The sequence below is a fragment of the Mytilus trossulus genome, chromosome 2 (genome assembly GCF_036588685.1).
Source record: "Mytilus trossulus isolate FHL-02 chromosome 2, PNRI_Mtr1.1.1.hap1, whole genome shotgun sequence".
Lineage (NCBI taxonomy): Eukaryota > Metazoa > Mollusca > Bivalvia > Mytilida > Mytilidae > Mytilus > Mytilus trossulus.
The window spans coordinates 82,118,211-82,143,660 of record NC_086374.1 but is presented as its reverse complement, the minus strand read 5'-3'; the positions used below and the strand labels follow the sequence as shown (position 1 = coordinate 82,143,660).

The 25,450-nt window shown below is 31.7% G+C and overlaps 1 protein-coding gene across 4 annotated transcripts in view; it reads left to right on the top strand.

Moving 5' to 3' along the window:
• The window catches only part of LOC134708137 (rab-like protein 6), a 43,250-nt gene that overhangs the window by 8,194 nt on the left and 9,606 nt on the right, over nt 1-25,450 (top strand). Inside the window, exons 6-12 of one of the 4 annotated variants that reach the window (XM_063568448.1) lie at nt 447-587; nt 1,736-1,841; nt 3,658-3,761; nt 6,110-6,228; nt 23,936-24,082; nt 24,116-24,211; nt 25,244-25,382. In XM_063568448.1, the coding sequence (XP_063424518.1) occupies nt 447-587; nt 1,736-1,841; nt 3,658-3,761; nt 6,110-6,228; nt 23,936-24,082; nt 24,116-24,211; nt 25,244-25,382 (852 nt within the window). Of the gene's footprint in view, nt 1-446; nt 588-1,625; nt 1,650-1,680; nt 1,705-1,735; nt 1,842-3,657; nt 3,762-6,109; nt 6,229-23,935; nt 24,212-25,243; nt 25,383-25,450 lie in introns of all 4 variants that reach the window. The other 3 variants (XM_063568446.1, XM_063568447.1, XM_063568445.1) reach the window with 3 other exon arrangements.

Sequence of the window (25,450 nt, the reverse complement as noted above, 5' to 3'; positions counted from 1 at the left end):
GAGAAGTTTTGGATCATAAGAAATAAGTTTTTTAAGCATTTTTGGTAAACAAAAAAATTGCACAAGTCCAAAATAATGTATTGTCTATAAAATGCAATATTTGACTACAAACTCTTGATTTAAGTTTTTTCAATGTGTTTTTGTCCTTCTTAAAAAATTGTTTAATTACTTAATGTTAGCTTTAAGAAGATTTTTTATGCCCTGTATGCAATAGTAGAAGAGCAATAAGTTATTAATTATGTGCTTCTGTTGCCTGTACGTCCTTCCAATTGGTATCAGGTTAATGATTTGTTTAGAGTGGTCATATCAACTTGAAAGTTAGTATACATGATCATTTTACTGTGAACTGTTTGATTTATAAGCCAAACTTATGTTTTTTTTTTCTTATATCACATCTAAGAAATTATCATATTGTTGTCAAGAATGCTTTATTTATTTGTTTACAGGACGTTTACTTATGTAGAGAGAGAGATGGAGAAGGTACCAGCACATATCCCAGTATTAGTTCTAGGTAACCATAGAGACATGGGACATCATCGTACAGTCACGGAAGATAAAGCACGCTATTACTGCCAGCATTATGACAGGTTAATATTCTTAAACTAGTTATCAAGATTATACCACAAATATTTTACAAACTTGTGTCTTGTTCAGTTTGTGTGGGGATAATTTTCACACAGGAGTCTTTGATTTGTCCATTATTTCTGTAGAGTACATATCATTTGTGTACGGTTAATAAACACTGTAACTATGTAGAAGAATTTTCCAATTGAATGCATAAACGTTTTTGTTGTAAAGTTATAATGAATAAATGCATTTTTACAACAGTTAATATATATATAGCCCTAATGTTTCTGTGTATTTTATACATCCCTTGCTTTCAAATGTTAGTTTGGGAGCATTGCAGATGAAGGTAAATGAAAAAAAGAGTTTTGGACACACAAAATTTACTGCAGTGTCATTTTCATTTCACATCCAAGAATCTACTTGATATTTAAATGTAGGTGATAATTGAATTTGTCACTTAAAACCAAGAAAACTAGATTTCAACTTAATGTATTTGTGACAAGAAACAACATTACCATAATGTAGCATACCATGTAAACATGTATATGTTCCAGACCATATGAGTATTTGGACCGTACGTGTACAGTCCGGACTGTATGCATATACTTGTACAGTCAGACCATATGGATATGAGTATACGTTTATGGTCCAGTATGAGCTGACCATACATGCTATTGGATCATATAGGTTGATTATAAACAAAAATTTATCACAATCTTTATTTTTAGTTTTACAAATTGTTCCTACATGTATTACAATTAAATGGATACAATAAACAAAAGAAAAATTGAAATTAAATATTTGTTTATTTGTATATCTGAAACCTATTCTGGTACTCTCGCCCAAGGTGACACTTGCTACCACAAGAAACATATTATTTTTTACATTTACATTTTTTCAGATAACTGTTATAAGTTCTCTTTTAATATTTAATGATGTTTGTTTTCAGACCAGAAGGGTCGGGTGAGGTGAGGTATATACTACTTAATGATGTTTGTTTTCAGACCAGAGGGTTCGGGTGAAGTGAGGTATTTACTATTTCTGATGTTTGTTTTCAGACCAGAGGGTTCAGGTGAAGTGAGGTATTTACTATTTCCTGATGTTTGTTTTCAGACCAGAGGGTTCGGGTGAAGTGAGGTATTTACTATTTAATGATGTTTATTTTCAGACCAGAGGGTTCTGGTGAAGTGAGGTATGCTGAATCATCTATGTGTAATGGCTTTGGTTTGAGATATATGCACAAGTTCTTCAACCTGCCTTACTTACAGCTCCAGGTACAGTTTTCCTTTGAAGACTTTCAGAAATTCTCTTACTGAATGGTCAAGCTTATAAACTTTCTTAAATCCATGTCATGTGGACTATGTTGGGCTAGTTGTCTGATTGGCAATTACACCACATCTCCTTATTTTATAAATTGATGAATTGTCCTTGTTTATATAGTTCAAATCTGTAAAAAATTTAAAAGAGTTAACAATTGAAATACCCCCATAGTAATTTCTAGAGTCTTAAGTCCAAACCATTGTCAATGACTGGGGAAAAAATAGAAAAACAATAGCTTTAAACTGATGGGTTTAAATGGCAATTACTGTCATACCGTATAGCGATTATTTTCGCGGGTGTAAAATTTCGTGATTTTCATTGAACAAGGTATACGAAATATTTTGGCTGTTATTATTTTGGCGGATTAAAAACTGTTATTAATACCTTTGTATGTACACTTTTAATTTGGCGGAATTTATTTTGGCGATTAAGTTCTGTCCGCGAAAATAAGCGAAAATTTGCACCCCGCGAAAATAACCCGCTATACGGTATTTCATGGGTATTTTGTTTTAATGTAAAAGGCTGTTGACCTAACCAATCACTGTGGCACCAAACCTTCAACTTGTATCACAGTCTTTAAAGTTTAAAATGGTTCAACAAAGCAGCATTCATTCAGTAACATAGATCTTACTTTTTCAGAAAGTATGAATATATTAAATGGAACAACATGCCAATTTTTGGTCATATATTGGTATTACGAAGACAGATGGTTTCCGGATAATAACTTTAGTATTAGTTAATAGAAATCAAAAAAATAACACAATGTTTATAACCACAAAAAAAAGGTTGGCATTGATTTTGGGGGTTATGGTCCCAACGGTTTAGGAATAAGGGGCCCAAATAAGCATTTTTGTAGTGTCCACTCAATAACTTGTGTGTAGTGTATAAATCTCTCTGAAATTACATGTATATCACAAGTTTCCATACTACAAAGGGATGATTATGGGGGGTTATGGCTGAAATCATTTAGCAATTAGGGGCAAAAAGGGCGGAAACATTGGTTTTCTGGTTAAAGGACAATTTAGACAATTTAAAAGCAGTGTAAGGGAGGTGATCCAATTCAAATTTAAAGAATATTGTTATATATATGTTTGATTACCTCCCTTAACTTTACACTGCTTGAAAATAATGTATTAAGAAATGATGATTGTCTAGAGATGATTCGCTGTAAATTTTTTTTTTTTAGAAGTTGCTATTATTAATATTAATTATTTATCAAGCTTGAATGTTGTGTCAATACTTACCCCAACTGCTCAGGTTTTCGACCTCTGCAGTCGTATAAAGCTGCTCCTGCAGGGCATCTGATAAATATGTTTGTTCACATGGTAATAATCAGCCTACACATTATTCTGACCTTGTGTTGATGAGTGTTTGTACTTACTCCTAAATAAAGCATACTTGACAACTGTACAGTATATACCAATTTAAGGGGTTGCAGAACACCTAAAGAGTTAACTCTTTAAAATCAGCTGAACGTTTTAATTGCATTCTATAAGTAAAGAGAAATCAAGCTTTTCAACGATCAAAATTAGTGTTTGTCAGACTGCGGTATATCCAACCAGAGTATTCCTGTAAATTGTGTGGTACAAATTTTCACATTTTTGTATACAGGTCAAAGTAAACATTTTGTAAAAACTTTATGAAAATTAAATGAGCCAAATCATATTGGTCAAAGTTTTGGGTACCCCCTTAGTGAGCATGCTCCTTAAAGATGTTAAAGATAGATTATTTACGTAATATTATATCATAAGAAAAAATATTATATTGTAGAGAGAATCCTTATTGAAACAGCTAGAGGTTAATTCAGAAGACTTTAGGTCAACTGTTGAAGAATTGGATATTCATGAAGAATCTGAAGAACAAAATTATGATGTGTAAGTTGCGAGTGCTGCCTTGTAGCGGCATTAGCCTACTCTTAATAATTATTTATAATGTGTGGTGCAACATATGGATACAGAGATACTGGGCTATGTATTTTTAAGCAGTTAAGCTGCTTTATGCGAGCACCCTAGATTTATGTCCTACCCAATAAATGCTGAAATATGTGCCACTTTTATTATGTGGCTGGCTATCATGTTATTTATAACTAATTGGAGACTATTTTCATACTTTTTATTCTAGAATATAAAAAATATTACCATAAAAACGTTAACTGGTCGTCGATTTTCCCAAAAGTTTTGAAGTTGCACATAGGAAGTAGTGCTCGATAGAAATCCTTCTATAGTTTATTATCACCTGTGCTGTTGGCTAAGATGTCAAAGATCAATTGTATGAAATATTTGATCGCCGAAAATCTATAAAGATGAAACGTTTACATTTCATATATGGCAAAAGTCGTAGGAATATTGTTGGTCATCGATACGTATTACATATGTCAGTAGTCTGTTAATCAGCTGATATAAGTTGGCGGCAATTTCAAACTACATAGAAGACGAAATTTACATACCTTTTAAATTAAAATTGGGAGAATTCTGATGATACATACATACATGTGAACATCCCGACAGGAGTACAAAACTCCCGTTTACAGGGGTCCCCTCCCGTCCTCCCGTCAAAGAGGAAAAACTCCTGTGCAGAAAAATTTCATGAATGAAAATTTTCAGTCGCCATTTTTACTATTTTGTTTACAATATTTTTCTTTGAGATCGTAAAAACCAGAGGTTTATCGAACGTATCCGGTGTAACCTGATTACGCAACATGTGGAGATTTTAATCCTTGCTTAAGGCTAAGTTAGAAGTGATAATAGTTTGATTGAACAATCAAAATGTGTTGGATTATCAATTACTCTATGTGGCTTCTGTTTATGGCACACACCAAGGATTATTAAATACCGATAAATACCGGCATTGATAGAAAATGGAATGTTGTTGTCTAAACATTTATCAGCTGTTTATCGGAAGTGTTTTGATGCCGAGAAAAACATTTATTGTAAATGAAAATACTGGAAAAAAGAATGGTTTCAGCTCAATGTGAGCTGTTTGCTACACAAGCTGAATGAAAAATTATATAAACAAAATGATTATTTTGTACACCAGTATGTGTTCAAAATGCCAAAACGACAAATATCTCCGTCTTTAAAGACACCAGGTTCAAAACATAAGAATTATTTGACAAAGTTCAACAATGCCTGGAAAGCTGACTTCAAATGGTGCCTGCCCAGTTCCAAGGGCAAAGACCAGGCATACTGCACCACTTGCAAAGTAGACTGCATACCCATTGTTATTGATTGCCGAAATGTGTCATAGAGACAATAACCAGATCTTAGAGCAGACAACAGTCGAAGGTTACCAATATATATATCTTTAATGCAGGGAAAAAATCCTACACCCAAAGGATTGCTTTTGCTGGCCCTTTAACATAATAACAAAAATGTAAACTATTTCAACTAGTCACTTGTTCCAGTGGAACTTTTAAACCAGAGGAAGAACAAAGTAACTACAATGTAGTTAATAAGTACTGGAGAACTTTTTCGGCTAGTTAGTTCTTTCCGCCTGGAACTTTCCAATGTTGCAACAAAACAGCATTTACAATAACTCAAACATCATACTTAAATCAAAAGTATACCGGTACACAAGAAATTAATCAAATTTAAAAAAATGTACAAAACAATTATGAAAAACTTATATGATATACAGCTACAATCACCACATTAGTGGGTCCTCACTATGGACAGGTACATACATAATGTGGCGGCTTAAACATCTTAACTGGCACAAAACTCTCCCCTAAAATAGGACAGTGTGTGTGTATAATCTCAGACATTGAATCTTTATAAATATAAATTGGAAATAACTTTTGAAAGTTGAAGGATTGCATAACATGAACATTACTGTACAAACATTATTTGGTACTTTAGAAATAGCTGTGAACAATGCCCGAGATAAATATTTTGATTAATTCTCTACACTATTCATCTGAACGCGGCCAAGTTTGCCTTTGGTTTACTTTGATTTACTGCCTATAGCACCCTTTGGTGCTTTGATTTAAAGTTTTCATGCTTATTGTAAACCATAATTACCCTGTAAGTTGTTATGAAATATGTATACCCTCTAGCGGTGAATCATTATGCTTTTATGAACAGAAACATCTATTGACTTTAAATTATAAATAAAACTTGAAGGATATAAAGAGTATGGTCATCTGTACATCAATAAATGCACTACTATTAGATTTAGCTTATCAAACAAATAAATGTTATATTACATGTACATTTTTATTCAGGTTCATTGATAATTTAAGCAATAAAAGAAGACAGCAACAAGACAAATTTTCAGGGTCAGCTACATCAGAGTCAGATCTCAAACAAGAGGTTGTCATAGAGAACGCTTCAGCCACTGGAGGTAAGAAAGTTGTACTGGGTGAGCTATTTACACAGTTTGCCCTAAAACAAGAAGAGGATGATAGAGAACTCTTCAGTCAGTGGAGATATGAAAATTGAACAAGCATGGATTTGATGCTATGTAGATGTTATAGTGTAATACCATCTAATCTACCTGTGCAATTTTCTGTCAAGTATTGTGTGATTTAACTAAACCAATTTTTCTAGATTTGGCGAATTTTCATATTGAATATGATCTGTCTTGTCTTCATGAGAATGAAAGTATTATTTTCTGTAAGGTAGCCATAGTTGCAAATTTCATATTATCTTTGTATGTATAAAAGGAGATGTAGGGTATACAGCAATGAGTTAGAACACAGGAAGACATTACAATAGAGTCTTAAACTATCAGCAAGTGATTCATAAATATGTTTACTTTTAAATCTTCCCCAGTTCTAAAAGTGCATATTTTTCAGTAAATAATCAAACATATTTGACACAATATGTTTTCAAAATAATAGATTTTGAAAAAAAAATTCTCGAGAATTGAATGTAATTTACAATATTTAAGAAGAATGATGATCATGATTATTAAGTAGCTGTCTGCCTAAGAATCATGCAAAATCAAAAATTAGTGGCAGACCCATTATTACATATTTCACTGAAATTGGCTGTAATATCAAGAAAAAGATGTAATAATATCATTAAACTTGATAATTCCTACTGATATGGGTCGATTTGGTTTTTATCAGATCATTCAGTTCATGGATTTTGAAGAAATGCACTGTTGTTTCCTTTATAAATTTTGCATTTTTAAATTGAAATAAAATCTTTTATCGGTTACATTCATTAAAAATCTTTATAAAATCTGAAAGATAATTGTTTTACTATCCAATTTTGAAAAGAAAATGATTTGGAAATAAATAAATTAATTTGCTAAAATTTAAAGAAATTTGTATTGTAAACAGTGTATTCGTTGCTAATGGAAGCTTCAAATTATCTCCCCTTTCGTGACTCTCCAGTGTAGAAATACAATTACCCTACAGTTGTATAGTAACAATATGGCTGAGGAAGTAGACATCTCATTCTCAGAGCAGACTACACATTTATGCAGCCTTTTTCACTTTTCTAAGACTCCATGTTCACATGTTTCAACCTCAGAAAATGCTTCAAAGTTAATTTATTTGAAAGAATGTAAGAAGTCAGTATCAATTCACTTACGTTCATTAAACATTTCATACGATGAGAACATTTTGACAGAGGGTCTTCTTATATGCTTACGTGTTGGTATATTTCGTTTAATGCCACATTTCACTGTTTGCCCTTATTATCGGTCATCTTTGGGGTTGAATTGGAAGAGGAAAACATCATGTGTATTTCCTGGCCATACTGGAAAGAGTAAAGGGGATAGACCGATATCATACAGGACCAGCTACGCTCTGATTTCCCAGGGAGGAACATTCTTACCAATAGGATCAGGTAGGTTATTTCAGAGTTTTGAAATAATTATATTCTCATAAATGGTTGTATCTTTTTAGCTCACCTGGCCCGAAGGGCCAAGTGAGCTTTTCCCATCACTTTGCGTCCGGCGTCCGTCGTCGTCCGTCGTCTGTCGTCCGTCGTCCGTCGTCGTTGTTAACTTTTACAAAAATCTTCTCCTCTGAAACTACTGGGCCAAATTGAACCAAACTTCACCACAATCATCATTGGGGTATCTAGTTTAAAAAATGTGTGGCATGACCTGGTCAACCAACCAAGATGGCCGCCACGGCTAAAAATAGAACATAGGGGTAAAATGCAGTTTTTGGCTTATAACTCAAAAACCAAAGCATTAAGAGGAAATCTGACACGGGGTAAAATTGTTGATCAGGTCAAGATCTATCTGCCCTGAAATTTTCAGATAAATCAGTCAACCCGTTGTTGGTTTGCTGCCCCTGAATTGGTAATTTTGTGGAAATTTTGCTGTTTTTGGTTTTTATCTTGAATATTATTATAGATAGAGATAAACTGTAAACAGCAATAATGTTAAGCAAAGTAGGATTTACAAATAAGTCAACATGACCGAAATGGTCAGTTGACCCCTTTAGGAGTTATTGCCCTTTTTAGTCAATTTTTAACCATTTTTCGTAAATCTTAGTTATCTTTTACAAAAATCTTCTCCTCTGAAACTACTAAGCCAAATTGAACCAAACTTGGCCACAATCATCATTGGGGTATCTAGTTTAAAAAATGTGTGGCCTGACCCGTTCAACCAACCAAGATGGCCGCCACGGCTAAAAATAGAACATAGGGGTAAAATGCAGTTTTTGGCTTATAACTCAAAAACCAAAGCATTTAGAGGAAATCTGACAAGGGGTAAAAATGTTTATCAGGTCAAGATCTATCTGCCCTGAAATTTTCAGATGAATCAATCAACCCGTTGTTGGGTTGCTGCCCCTGAATTGATAATTTTGTGGAAATTTTGCTGTTTTTGGTTATTATCTTGAATATTATTATAGATAGAGATAAACTGTAAACAGCAATAATGTTAAGCAAAATAGGATTTACAAATAAGTCAACATGACCGAAATGGTCAGTTGACCCCTTTAGGAGTTATTGCCCTTTATAGTCAATTTTTAACCATTTTTCGTAAATCTTAGTTATCTTTTACAAAAATCTTCTCCTCTGAAACTACTAAGCCAAATTAATCTAAACTTGACAACAATCATCTTTGGGGTATCTTGTTTTAAAAATGTGTCCGGTGACCCGACCATCAAATCAAGATGGCCCCCACAGCTAAAATAGAACATAGGAGTAAAAGGCAGTTTTTGGCTTATACCTCAAAAACCAAAGCATTTAGAGCAAATCTGACAGGTAGTAAAACTGTTTATCAGATCAAGATCTATCTGCCCTTTTAATTTTAGATGAATCTGACAACCCATTGTTGGATTGCTGCCCCTGAATTGGTAATTTTAGGGAAATTTTGCTGTTTTTGGTTATTATCTTGAATATTATTATAGATACAGATAAACTGTTAACAGCAATTATGTTCAGCAAAGTAAGATTTACAAATAAGTCAACATGACCGAAATGGTCAATTGACCCCCTAAGGAGTTATTGTCCTTTATAGTCAATTTTTTACAATTTTCATAAAATTTGTAAATTTTTATTAACATTTTCCACTGAAACTACTGGACCAAGTTCATTATAGATAGAGATAAATGTAAGCAGCAAGACTGTTTAGTAAAGTAAGATTTACAAACACATCACAATCACCAAAACACAATTTTGTCATGAATCCATCTGCTTCCTTTGATATTCACATAGACCAAGGTGAGCGACACAGGCTCTTTGGAGCCTCTAGTTTGTCATTGATGCCCAAATAATGGAGTTACCATTTGATTTGTAAAAAAAGGGGGGGGGGGGGTAGGATGAAATTAAAAATAAGCAGGACTAGAGTTTTGGTAAAGAAAACAGGATTAGCAACTGGGTCACAAAAACCAGGATATGAAGAATATCACACTTGGAGAAAATAAAGAAAATTAATTCCTGCAAAAAAAAAATCAGTTTGTAAGCCAATTTTATTGACAGTGTATCCCAAGATCTTATAATTTCCACAATTATGTTCTAATTGCTGGAAATTCAATTGCCATATTCAAAGTAAATGGAAGAAAAGATATAACACAATATAGAAACCATATATAGTACTTTGTGCATTTACATGTAAACTCAGAACATTTACATTAAAAAATGTCCTACTATTTACTTGCTCACTTGTTGGTACATGTATAGTCTATGAATGGGTAGCTTACTCAAAATGATCTACATTTTGTAGCTACAATGTTTAGCAGGTTATTCAACCGTTATATCTAATCTAGTTTGATCTTTTAACAAAAAAATATGCCATGAATGTTATGAATGTTATTAGCTTTTCAGCATGTTTAGTATACATAATACATAATACAAAGGTAGTAAAAGTGAACCGAAAAACTATCGGCCAATAACATTACTATCAAGTTTAGGTAAAATATTTACTTCCATTTTAAGCAGTAGACTTTGTAATTATTTAGATGAATTTTTAATTTTAGAAGAAAACCAAGCAGGGTTTAGACCAGGATACAACACAAACGATCATATTTTTGCTATTTATGCCTTTTTCGAACTATTGAAATTAAAGAAGAAAAAGTTATTTTGTGCATTCATTGATTTTCAGAGAGCTTTTGATTCTATTCAAAGAAATCTCCTTTTATTTAAACTGTTGAATAATAATATTAACGGAAAATTTTTCCGAGTTATCCAAAATATGTATAACGATATAAAATCCCGTGTTGTTTTCAATAATGAGAAATCTGACTTCTTCCCTTGCGAAATTGGTGTACGACAAGGGGAAAATTTATCGCCTGCTCTGTTTTCTGTGTATCTGAACGATCTACAAGCATTTTTAGAAGAGTTAGATACAAAAGGTTTACAGTCAATAAGTGCAGACCTAGAAAATGAACTAGATGTGTATCTTAAGATTTTCTTACTGTTATATGCTGATGACACTGTTTTATTAGCGGATAGTAACACTGAATTACAAAATATGTTAAACAATTTTGCCATATATTGTAACAAATGGCAACTTAAGGTAAATGTTGATAAAACAAAAATTCTTGTTTTTACGAATGGCAGACTTCCACAAAATTTGAATTTTTATATCAATGACAATGAAATTGAGATTGTTAAAAATTATAAATATTTAGGAATATTTTTTTCTAAAAGTGGTTCTTTTTTACAAACTAGAAAATACTTACGAGATCAAGGAATAAAGGCTATGTATTCTATCTTGAAGAAGAGTAGAATTAATAACTTATCTATTGAATGTCAACTTGATCTCTTTGATAAGGCTGTTGTACCTATTTTGTTGTATGGGTCAGAAATTTGGGGATTTGAAAACTTTGACTTATTAGAGCGGGTGCACCTAAAATTTTGTAAACTCATTTTACATTTGAAGCAATCAACCCCAGACTGTATAGTTTATGCAGAACTACGCAGATTCCCATTATTTCTTTATGCAAAAGTTCGTATGATAAATTTCTGGGGCAGAATTATAAACGGTAAAGAGTGTAAAATTTCTCATGTTCTTTATAAATTATTACTTGTAAATTTGAATAACTATGGTTTTGAAAGTAAATGGTTGATCTATATTAAAAATATTTTTAATAATTGTGGAATGATTAATATTTGGAATATGCATTTTGCTGACAAATGGGTATCAAAAAGTGTGGAGCAAAAGCTTAAAGATCAGTTCACACAATTATGTTTGTCACAGATAGAAACCTTACCTAAATGCCTATGTTACAGAATTTTTAAAAATAATTTGAAATTTGAGAATTATCTCAACAAATTGTCTAATAGTTTATTATTTGTATACTGCAAATTTAGATGTGTTAGTCATCGTTTACCAATTGAGACCGGCAGATGGCGAGGCTTGTCACGAAACGACAGACTTTGTCATCTATGCAACGCAAACGAAATTGGTGACGAATATCATTATATAATGACTTGTAAATCTTTAGATTTAGAGAGAAAGAAATTTTTACCTGAATATTGCTGTAAAAATCCAAGTTCATACAAATTTAATAGTTTATTTAATTCAGACAATACTATTATTTTAGAAAAAATATGTAAGTTTATAAAAACAATACAGGTGAAAGTCAGTCCTCCAAGTTAAGTTACGTTATTTATTCACACATGTGCATGCTTATATATACATATATGTAATTGTAAATATATATTTTCTCTGTAACTATGACATGTAGTTTTGTGAGAATAAAGTTCATTCATTCATTCATTTGAAAATAAGAAGATGTGGAATGATTGCCAAATAACTAATGATGGGACAATTAACTCTCAATAAAAAAAATTAATGTTTGCAAGTATAGGTAATTAACTTATATGGCATTCAACAAAGAACATTTGCTTACTTCACATGGAAAGCTTTAATTGTTTAAAGGGTCAATGCAAGATTTGTGTAAAACAATCCAAACAAAAACAAAACATGCTGATTTTGTCATTCTTTTACTGTAGCAAAAATCAGGACCCTGTAATTCAGCTGGTGTCTTTGGTTGCTGTTGATTTTCATTTTTTTAATGGCCATTCATTTAGTTGTCTCTTTTCCTATAGTTTCTTACTCATTTTGGTTAAAAAGGTTGGACAAACTATTCATTGATATGCTTGTGGGTGTTTCATACAATGTATATTCCTAAAAGTTAATAAGGATTCAATTGAAAATAAATGTGTTATATTTTTATTTATATTGTTATATTTTATTTCAGCTATCTGTAAAGTCTGCAAAACAAAAACATGTAACATCCTAGAATCATTTCCTGATATGGTAAGAATAAACTTACTTCAAGTAATTTTTTATCACATGTCACTCAACTGTATACAAAATAACATGTATGATTAAAGGCTTCCTTTATAATAAATGTAATACAGGATAGTTTTAACATTATTTATATATAGGCAAAAAGTCAGTGTCTCCTTACAAACTTATGGAATGTGGATACTGACAATGTATGACTTAGGAGGAACATAAAAAAAAAGTCAATATTTATAATATGTATAATTATGCATTAAGCATACCAATCCAAACCTCACAGATAAATATTTCATGCTACATTCATTTCCTAAATTGATAATTCAGAACTATCTATTTTTTGTTGTTGTAATATAGTTTTTTTTTCAATTGTTAGATATATGCATAATGATAATCCTTACATGTTTTATATAAACAAAAACAGATGTGGTATAATTGTCAATGAGACAACTCTCCATACAAGACCTAAATTAGTAAATATAAGCAATTATAGGTTACAGTACAGCCTTCAATATGGAGCCTTGATTCACATCACAGGTATATTTTTAAAAGTAAACACACTACCAGTTTGTTATTTATTATTTTCCTAAATGATTTTTGAGTACAACATGTACATGTATATATTTATCTTTATTTTAGATGGACATTATTCCTGGTGATGAGAATTCAGAAGAAATAAAAATAAATGATCAGGTATGGATATTTATTTAGTTTATAAAAAAGTATTTCTATTGCAATTATTGTACATGTGTATCAATGATTTTGATTGGATGACAGGTTAACTCAATTTGTGTCAGTAAAACTACAGATTGACGTCCGCAAAGTTTCAAATATAATACAGTTATCTCTTAAATGTGGTATGGGTGCCAATAAGACATGGCTCTATCCAAGACGCAATGTATATTAAGAAAGAAAAAATAATATAGCATTTTTTAAAGCATAATTTAACCTTTCTCAGTAAACAGCAACAATTTAACATGATCTATGCAAAAGAAATTGACCACCAAGACAGCACATTTTTTGGAGATGTCTAGTCACACTGAAATACAAATTACACAACTGAAAAATGGTGTGAACAAAATTTCACTGGAGACTCAATCATCTTCTTTTTGTAAAACATCCCCCAATTTATATTTTGAGAGGTAAAAATCCCATTTTGGTGGTCAAGCAATCACTTTTAAAACTACTTGTATTCTGTATACCAAACTAAACTTTAGTTTCAATTTTAGGATACATATATATATTTTATTCATTTATCTTTTAGATGGACATTTATCATTGTGACATGGATTCTGATGGTCATTATTTAGAGCATAAGGTATGGATTTTTGTGTGATGTTTTTGCTATATATTTGTAATGTGCCATTACTATTATTGATGATTTAACAGGAAAACACCTCTTAAAAAATATCATAATCACTTCCATTCAATTATAAATAAAATGTGTTATGATTGCCATTGAGACAGCTCTCAAGCTCAGACATAAATTTACATTACTACAGAGTCTTCAACATGGAATAAAAGCACAAATCCCATAGCCAGTGAACAAAGATCTTCACAGGACGACTGTCAGTTAAAAGATTTACATAGTTTTTTACATACAGAATTCATACCAATTATGATTTAAATTTAAAAAATGGGTATAAACATGGTTTTTATAATAGGATGTACTGGATGAAAAAAAAAATACACAAATGTATTTGCAAAAAGATAAATAATATGATGAAATGGTGATCCAATTCATATTATCTTTTCTATTCATCATCTCAGTAATTCTGTTTTTAATTACTCTGCATTTTACTGTTCAAACTTCTTTGTTTTTATTAGTTTTCAGTAGTTGATCAAAACCAGACAAGATATAAGTGCATGCAGTCAGAAGATACGACAGCTAAGGAAGAAAATGACATGGTATGAACATTAACACATAAATAAGAAAAAAATAACTGCTTTTTAAAAATAAATCAACTATAAAAGTTCAATGTCATAGAATTTAACTACCGGTTATATTGCTTTTATAATACCACTCCATTTATACTGGTTAAATTCTTATAAATAATAAAACATAAATAAATTTGTGTCAATAAATGAAATTGTGATTTTATACGTCCATCAATTTTGACAGGAGGAATTATGGTATTCAAGTGTCAGCCGTCCGTCCTTCCGTCTGTCCATTGTAAACATTTCGCACTGTAACTAGAGAACAATTTACCCAAATTTCTTCAAATTGAGCATAGTTGAGTTTTATGATAGTCAAACGATCTGTATACCTGAAAATGAGACCGTCAGTCTGTCCCATGAAATTTTGTCACATTTTTTTCAGATCCTGTTTTTTTCAAATTTGGAATCCATGTTCATATATATATTAGAGCTATCTATACCAGGTGCTATGTTTTCAGATTCATCACTAAACAAATTCCTGTTTACCCTGTTCCTTTTTTGGAATGAGGATGAGCAAGATATAATTAAAACATATCTTGTATTCTTCTTGCATGTATTGCACACATGTATGTTTGTAATTAGAACCTGAAATAAATTCCTCTTTTCAGATAAGTGAAGATGAAGCATCTATATGGATTTCACAGTCTGATTCAGAAAATTATACGGTATTTTTTTTAAAGAATTACACAATAGAAAAAAAGGATATATATATAGATTCATTATACAAAATCAGTGCATACACAGAAAAAAAAATTAAAACAGCCACATATAAGTTATAACATATATTGATATATCCTCATAAACATTTCCTTGTATGAAGTATTTTAAGCCTTTTTATACCTTGATAGTTCAGCTTTACTAACTCAATTTCAGTAAGTTGTTTAGACCCCCCATCTTTAAAAAAAAAGAAGGAAAATATATATGCCCTACCAAGAATCTAGATAAAAAAATGTAGTAGACACACAGTCAATATGGACCCACAATCAAAGTTTTGGGGGTATATAGGAATCACCCTGTCAGTCTATATAAAAAAGAAGATGTGGTATGATTGCCAATGAGACAACTCTCCATAAGAGACCAACATGACACAGAAATTAACAACTATAGGTCACCCTAGGGACTTCAACAATGAGCTAAGCCCATACCGCATAGTCAGCTATAACAGACTCCTAAATGACAATTTAAAACAATTCAAACGAGGACACTAACGTCCTTATTTATATAAAAAAAATAACAAATTAATAACAAATATTTAACACATAAACAAACGACAACCACTGAATTACAGGCTTCTGACTTGGGACAGGCTCATACATATATCTTGTAAGTGCAACTCCTCCCAAACAAATTGACAGATACTAATGAATTTTTACACAGTTGCAGTACACAACCTGAGGATATACATGAAGAAGAAAAAAACCTGGTTCAAAATATTTAAAGGGAGATAATTGAACTTACTTAGTTTGATATTGCAATATGTGGTAACAGGTTTTGTAAGCGCAACTTCTTCTTAAAGCCTTGATGGATATTGATGAAACTTGACACACTTGCAGTACATAATCTGAGAATGTGCATGAAAGACAAAAATCCTGGTCCAAAATATTTTAAGGGAGATAATTTAACTAATTTAGTTTATTGAAGTTTATTGGAAGTGGGGGTATCCTTTAGTGAGTTAACTCACAGTTCTATGTAACTCTTGGAATGTCAGATACAATCCACTCTCGTTTCATTTTATTTATATCCCTCAAACAGAAAATGAGTTATGACGACCCCAACAATCTATAATTTCACATTAAAATTTTAACCACCCCAACAGAAAAAAAATCTTTGGCGTTCCATGCCATTGCCAATGATTCAAGACAGATGATTTAAAAAAAAGCAATCTGAGTTAAATGTATTTAAAAAAATGAAATATATTGCAATTCCTAATTTTTAAAGGTTTCTCTGCCATCATCTCAGATATCATCATGGAGTGCAGAAAATGACATACAAAGAAACACATTAGAGGAAATAAACAGTGCACTGAACATTATTGGTGGGGGAAAAATCAGTCCAATTACATACCAAATAAGGAAGGATGTTAACGAACTCAAACCAAGAACAGTGCGCAGCCTGAAGAGAAAAGCATCTGCTACTGTTCATGAAGCTCTTGACTGTCTTGCACCATTTCAAGCAAAAAAAGTTTGGCAACTCATAGATATGGACATGGTAAATATACTGCCCTTGAAACAAACTATTTTTGAGATTAATGTAATATATTTTATACTTGGCCTATGTAAAAAGTATTTGCAATTTGAGTAAACAGTCACAAGTCATAGAATATAGAATCTAACCCCCTAACATTATTTGTCAATGATGAAATAAATTAGTCTTAGCAAACAATTTTGATTTAAATGTCTTCCCAAAGGTCATTATGAAACAACTGCTCTGAAACCATTTGAAACTTCTGGCAATTATTTGCTAGCACATGTGTTTGATTTGACAACTGTTTTAGGAGTTACAGAATTTTCACATTTCTACTGGGTATTTCAAAATGCTGCATGCTTGGCAGAGAAGCAGCAAATACCAATTTCAAGTATTTGGTTTTACCAGGCTGAGAGTCGAACTCACAACCTACCGCACTCAAGCCGATTACGCTAACCATTACATCACTGAGGCAGATACCCTTATTTGAGATTATAATTTAAAAATATAACTTAAATGTTAATTTTTTAAATGTTATTTCAGTGTTCAACACCATCACCTAAAGTAGATGAGCTGGTTGTTCAACTCTTCAAAGAATCAACTGACAAGTGTACCAAAAAGCAGTTTCTGTCAATGATCTCATTAAATTACACAAAGCAGCAGCTGAGAGACATATTTCCTGGCATTAGCATATATGAGATTGACCAAGCCAGAATACATGCAAAGACTTGTGGAAAAGGTATTACACTCTTCATAATCAGTTCTGTATGTATCTATTAGGATATTACACCCACTCTTTGAAATACCAAAGTTACAAAAATGACAAATTGAGGATTTTTTTGTAAATACTGAAACCATTTATTTATAATATTTTAAAAGTACATGTATCAATGTCATTTGCAGTGATTATGAAAGGACACTGTAAGTCTTTGCATCAAAACTAGAGGCTCTAAAGAGCCTGTGTCGCTCACCTTGGTCTATGTGAATATTAAACAAAGGAAGCAGATTGAAAATTGACTACAAAGGTCAATAACTCCTACAGGGGTCAATTGACCATTTCGTTCATGTTGACTTATTTGTAGATCTTACTTTGCTGAACATTATTGCTATTTACAGTTTACCTATATCTATGATAATATTCAATATAAAACAGCAAAATTTCCTTAAAATTACCAATTCAGGGGCCGCAACCCAAAAACAGGTTGTCCAATTCATCTGAAAATTTCAGGGCAGATAGATCTTGACCTGATTAACAATTTTACTTCATGTCAGAGTTATAAGCCAAAAACTGCATTTTACCGTGATGTTCTATTTTTAGCCGTGGCGGCCATCTTGGTTTGATGGCCAGGTCACCGGACACATTTTTTAAACAAAAAACCCCAAAGATGATTGTGGCCAAGTTTGGATCAATTTGGCACATCAGTTTCAGAGAAGAAGATTTTAGTAAAAGATAAATAAAATTTACGAAAAATGGTTAAAAATTGACTTTAAAGGGCAATAACTCCTAAAGAGGTCAACTGACCATTTTGGTCATGTTGACTTATTTGTAAATCTGACCTTGCTGAACATTATTGCTGTTTACAGTTTACCTATATCTATAATAATATTCAATATAATAACCAAAAACAGCAAAATTTCCTTAAAATTACCAATTCAGGGGCCGCAACCCAAAAACAGGTTGTCCAATTCATCTGAAAATTTCAGGGCAGATAGATCTTGACCTGATTAACAATTTTACCCAATGTCAGATTTGCTCTAAATGCTTTGGTTTTTGAGTTATAAGCCAAAAACTGCATTTTACCCCTATGTTCTATTTATAGCCATGGCGGTCATCTTGGTTAGTTGGCGGGTCACCGGACACAATTTTTAAACTAGATACCCCAATGATGATTGTGGCCAAGTTTCAAATAATTTGGCCCAGCAGTTTCAGAGGAGAAGATTTTTCTAAAAGATTACTAAACACAAAAAAAAAATTTTTTTTTTAAATAAATGAAATAAAAGTAAATAAAAACTACTGTGATCAGAGCTCACACAATTATACCCCTGATCCTTGCAAATTTCATGTTTTGGTATTGGGAACCCCAAAAATCAATTTGATCAAGTACAAAATAGGAGGTGCACACTGGCATAATATGATTGAGATTCTCAAAAAGTTTCATTACAAAGAAGGGGTAATGCAAATTGTACACAATTTGGTTTAAGATATGTATCTATAAAATAGGTCAAACACTGTACTCAATGCTTCTGTCAAAAGATATCTGGATGCAAAAGATAAAAAAAATCATAGGTCAATGAGATATTTACCAAAGATATTTGGCAGGAAAAACGTTATTTCTCGATTTTTTTACCAGTTTCATTTCTAAATAACTATTGAAAAGATTTTGTAAGGTTATAAAAATGGCTTATAATTGAACAAGTAAAAGATTTATGATAAATTAGGGGTAAGCATTCAAAAATATTTATGACAGTCAAATGGATAAAACCTGAGGATTCCTAGAGTCTGACAAAAATTACAAAACATGACTATAGCAAACATCTTTTAAAAATGTCTTTTCTATTTCAGCACAGAACTTTTGCACATTGTGTAGAAGCAACCAAACAGGACTGGTATACTGTGTCTGCACTTTTGGAGCATACTTTGCAGACCATCAAGAGCCAGTTGCCAAATATCAAAACTGTCTTCTTACGCAGTGACAATGCTGGCTGTTACCATTGTGATAACCTTTGGTTCTCCATTCCTTTTTTTAGTGAAAGGACAGGTATGTTGTATGTAGGTTAAGAATTTACCATTGATAAGTATGTATCAAATGTTACCTGATTTTCTTATCTAAAAATACTTTATTGCACACAAACAATTTATGGATGGATAGGAGTAGAACATGATAATAAAAACTAAATATTAAGGACTAGAGCATGATGATCAGATTGGAACATTGACCGTTACTTCGTACTGGTCTGACATACAGAGCTTGATTTTTATATGCATAAGGTAACCGTCTGATAGCAGATTGTTAAGAAACAATTGAAGTAATCTTTTGATGTATAGTTTTCAAAACAGTTTTTTTTTGTAGGAGTTTATATAAAAAGATATGACTTCAGCGAAGCCCAAAGCGGAAAGTCATACTGTGATGCCAAAATTGCACACATGCGAGGGAAAATCAGACAGTGCGTTTCAAATGGAAAAAATGTAGTTTGTGCTTCAGATATGAAGTCTGCAATAGATGACTATGGGGGAGTTTCTGGATGCCAAGCAGCTCATGTGGAAATCACAAATACTTTGGATGATCATAGAGCAACTGGTCTTATTAAAGGAATCTCCAAAATATCCAATATAGAGTTTCAGGAAAATATGCAAATAACTATGTGGAAAGCATATGGTATTGGCCAAGGGAGAAATATATCTGTTCAGGGACAAATGAATAGTCAAGATGAAAGGTTGGTACAATTTACTAAACATAATAACATTTTGCATGGTATATGTTGTTTCAGCTGCCTAGCAAATATGCCTATCCTGACATTGATTTGGATAATAGATTATTTGTCTATGGTGTTTTATAGCATGAAAACAATGGGTCCCCATTTTAAGTGAATTAGTAATTCAAAAGAATGGATTTGGGTATTAAAATTCATGACACAAAATCAATTCATGAATCACTATCCACAATCTACCAAATGATGATAATGGTGTTGATGTAAGCAGTTACATGTCAGAGTACAACCTTAAACTATTGACAAAAATCATTCTGTTTAGATAGTTTGACATTATATATATGTGAAGTTTCATATAATAACAACTGTTAAAACAAAAATCAATATGATAAATAGCAATTAATGACTTGAGACCATATTGGTCATGTTTCTGTTCACACAATCATGTTTTATTAATATACATACATGTATAATCATGATTTATTTTTGTAAAAAGATGAATTTGAATTTTATAAACTTTTTTCAGGTCATTGAAAGTGATAGCTGATTTTCAACCTCCAATGAAGGTGGAAGGATCCATAAAGCAGAGTTCTGCAGGTGATGGTTTCAGTTGTCAAGAAGGTTGTGTTCAGACCTTTACCTCATTTATGGATATGCATATGCATTGTTTGATTGGTGATCACAACTATGATCTACAACAAATGTCAACTTATGACAAGATTAAGCTCAGATGGTATGATGCTTGTATAAACTTGTCTGAAATATTGAATTTTAATCGAACTGATGCTTCTCAACCAAATATCTCACAAGATATAGCCAAAGAACAACAAGGTTGGGCCTTAAAAAAAGAAAGGAAGCATGTGAGATTTTCAGACAAAGTTAAATTATATCTAAAGTCAATATTTGAAGATGGTGAAAAGAGTGGGAACAAGATGAATGCTGGCACTGTAGCAAGAAATATGAGAGTTGCACTAGAGAATGGTACCAAAAAGTTTTGCAACAGTGAATACTTAAATGCTAGTCAAATCACATCTTACTTTTCACGGTTAACTGCAGAGAAAAAAATGCCATCAAAGTCTTCAGAGGATATTGACAGTGCGGTAGCTCTTATCGAAAGGTTTGAAGCCATAGAAGAAATAACAGCTTTAATCTAACAATGATTTTTTTAATAGTACTGTGTAATTTGTGTTAGTTGTGTCATTTATACTGAACACACTTCTTTCTTTAAGTTAACCATTGTTTTTAACACATTGTTTTTATAAGAACATAATTATAAAATGATATAGCTAAATTCATTTTTGAATACAATAAGTTGACAACAAATTTTGTCATTGTAAAACATATATTTATTTATACTGCAAGCCTTTTATTTGAGCAGTCAAAATGCATTGGCAGTATATTTTTGTGTGATATACTGTCACTGAAGGTATATCACCTTCTTTGTGACGCTGACAATGTGTTTCCATAGAGTTTTATTGATGAAGTCATTAAGTAATACAGGTTCACAGAATCTTGACCTCATCCGCTTCAAATTCAAAATATTGGTTTTTACCCAAAATATTTCTTTTGTAAGAAATTTAAGAGTTGCAGTATATAGAGAATAACCATACATTGTCTTACGATATAAATTGTATTTTTACTCAGCTCGAAACAGGATAGAAATGCTCAGGAAAGCCTTGATTTCTTCCTGTTTCTAATCCTTGTACCAATAAATTTTATATTTTTAGACAAGGTATGGTTATTCTATATATATATATATATATATATAGGGTTAGTAATATTATTCTCATTTACAATCCTTTATTATGCACATGCAGAAAAACCGGAAAACTAATATTAAATTAATTTAGACATATAAGGATAAAATGTGCAAAATTACAGTAAAGATAGTGACAACAAGTGTGGTCAGAGCTAGTAATTACTTTTTACAGTCTATACAATGTCCTTGTAAATTCAGTTCTTGTTTATAGAGAATTAAAGTTATTGTGACTGCATGTTACTTGTATGTATAAGTAAATAAAGTGCTGAAAATATTTTTGTCATTGATATTTTTATGTACAGATGGCAAAATTTGCAAAGTTAAAACTGAAATTTGTTTTGGCTCCAAGTAAATAAAAAAAAATGACTTCAAATAGATTTAATTATACATATAATTAGTATGCATTTTTCTAGGCTTTGTAGAAAGTTACTACTGCCCATGATTTGATTCTAACTTTAAGAGACTACAAGTATATTATGAAAGAATATCAAAATCTAAACAAATCAAAATTATTGGCAAAATAACCCCCCTTTTTTTAAAGAGAATTCTTGCTAATATTGCCTTATAAATGAAAAGTCAATGTCTTTGTCATATAACTATTGAGTTTCAGTCTGGACACTTTTTATATTCTATTTTAAAAAAAATGAATAAAGAATAGGGGTTTCAGAGAGGAAAAGTTAAACACAAAAAATTAAAATGTTGATAAATTGTGGAAATTGTTCCAAATTAATAGGGGTCATCTGATATTGCAAACAATGTTTAATACAATGCAGATGAAAAACAGATTGTTAAAAGACTTGATAAGTAAAATCATGTGCCAAAAAATATTAAAATTGTTGTTTTTGGGGCTAGAAAAATGATGAAAAAAAATCCCATTTTTTTGTTATGTTGCTATGGAAAATTTGGTTACTATGGTGACTGAGGAAATTTTAAATAGTTCATTTCCTCTTTAAACATTACATAGTGAATATGGAAATGTGAATTGATAAGATATTAAGACATATTTTAAATTTAAGTATGTAATAAATGTATGTTTTGTACGGTTCTGTTTCCAATAACTTGAAAAATGGACCATTTTATTGTTGCCTAGCAACGGCAACCCTGTATGTTTCCGACTCATTTGAATTTTGTTTTATGAAGTCAAAGTACCAATAGTTGTTGACATATGCATGATATTAAATGATCTTTCAGATAACTTGAGAAAAACACCAATGAATATGTTGTAAAATTTCAAAATTGTCAATAAATTCTAAGAGTCAAAACTATGTAATGCTTGGCTAGCAGTCAAATTTTTTTTTGAGAATATCTGTCTATGATATATGCCTAATGTATTATGCTTATATGTATCTTTCATGTAATAAATGACATTTTTACCTAAAGCATGAATTTTTTTTTCTAATCTAACTTAAAAATTGGTGATTTTTCTGATTTTGCCCAAAATTTCAAACCAAGTTGCTATGGAAACTAAATGGCTTCATTTTGCCTAGCAACGAAAGACTGACGAAAGTTTTATTTTGAATGCTAACTTAGACCATCAATATGAAGTGTTATGCAAATTTTTATCAAAATCTGAGATCATCAGTATGCCACTGTTTGCATGATTCTTAGGCAGACAGCTACTTAAATAATTTTACAGATAACTTTAAAAAAAAAAAGAAGAGAATCCAAATTAATGATCAATTAAAGAACATTTTGACATTTTATATTGTTATTTTGTCACATAGAATGGAATCATGTTTTTACCATTAAAATGTTTAATCCCGCTGCAATTGTTTGCATCTGTGAGGAGTCAAGAATCTGATGTTCAGATGTCGTTGTTTGATTTTGTTGTTCTTAAGTGTTTCTCTTTTCTCGTTTTTTTATATAGATTAGACCGTTGTTTGAATGGTTTTACACTAGTAATTTTGGGGCCCTTTATAGCTTGCTGATCAGTGTAACCCTAGGCTCTGTGTTGCAGACCTATAATGGTTTATTTTATAAATTGTGACTTGGATGGAGAGTTGTCTAATTGGCACTCATACCACATCTTCCTATATCATTTTACATTTTATATTATCATATAACTAATGTTTATTTCAGTGCCAAAATCATTATCTATGCCTGCTTTACAACAGACAACTATTTCTAATAAATCTGAATCAAAAACACCAACAAACCAGGAACCAGTTCCTCCTATTAGTTCTCCAGATGAAAAACCGGCAAAACAAGTCAAATCACCAGATCAACCTCCAGCAAAACAAGTCAAATCACCAGATCAACCTCCAGCTAAACCAGCAGAACCAGAGCAAAAAACTGGTTTCTTCTCTAGACTGTTTAAAAGTAAAGAAACTCATGTGGAGAAAAAAGATGTAAAAGGTAATGCCAAACTGTACAAATATTGTCAAATGTTATACAGCTTGAATACTCCTTACCAACTAGCATGATTTAATATTAGAATACAAGTCAAATTACCTTACTGTGAAGAAAATGTGATATCATTTATTTCAGAGTTAATGGTTCTCAATGCTCTTCAACTTCATACTTTATTTGACTTTTCAAAATATATTTAATTCCATCATCACTGATGAGTGTTTTATAGACTAAAAGCACATCTAGTGTACACAATTTTAATACTGATATCTACGTAAGAGTTTAAATACGTATTATGTTATTATGATTGCTGTCAGAGTGTACCTTTTCTTTGGAAAAACAACCCCAAGGGTGACTGGGGTATAGAAATATGGTCACTTGGTCTTCTCCCGACCGGCAGTAAAACGCTTGCCGAAGTGGGGCGTCCGTTTGGCTGAGCGGGATGTATCAAGTTCGCAGTCACGTCCTGTCAGAAGGGGGACGTCAAATCCGATGCCTCGTGTAAAGAGAATGCCACGCTCTTTGCACGTTAAGAACCCTTGCAACAACTCTTTGAGGGGTCCGTAGGTGGCCTGTTGCAAGGCAAAATTTCTGTCCCTATCCAATATACCCTCTTTTTCCGGTGGCAGTCCAAATTTCTCCGACCATCATCCCAGATGGCCTCTATTGTATCAACCTACCTATTGTATTTATTGTAAACTTGTTCTCGTCCTGAATATGCATGAAATATTTGCCACTGGACGTTAAGCAACCAACAATCAATCAATCAATCAATCTTTGGAATAACTAAATAGTTTAAAGTTTTTTTTATTGTTATGAGGCTGTTATATATACTAATTCCAGATACTAAAACTGTCCGCAAAAATATCCCATCTAAGAAAATCTACCAAGTATGTGTATAGTATTTAGTTTACATTTGTTGTTTCATTTAGGTAATTTCCGTTTATCCAGTGATGAACTTACAGAGATACAGTCCAATGAATTGTTTAACAGCAATGGAAATATTTTTAAATGAAAAAAATACATTTGTTGTTTCAGAAACAATAAAGGAAGATGATCCAGTTACAGATGTGGATGAGTTCATTCCAGATGGAGGGGCTATTGATGCAAGCTTCTTGGATGATTCCAAAGACACTAAGGAGAGTGGAAAGAGTAAGAATGTGGAAGAGAGTGATAGGTATGGTGTTAAAATTTATTATGTTTTTCAGTTACTTCCATCAATTTTCTTTTATTCAAAATGTTTTA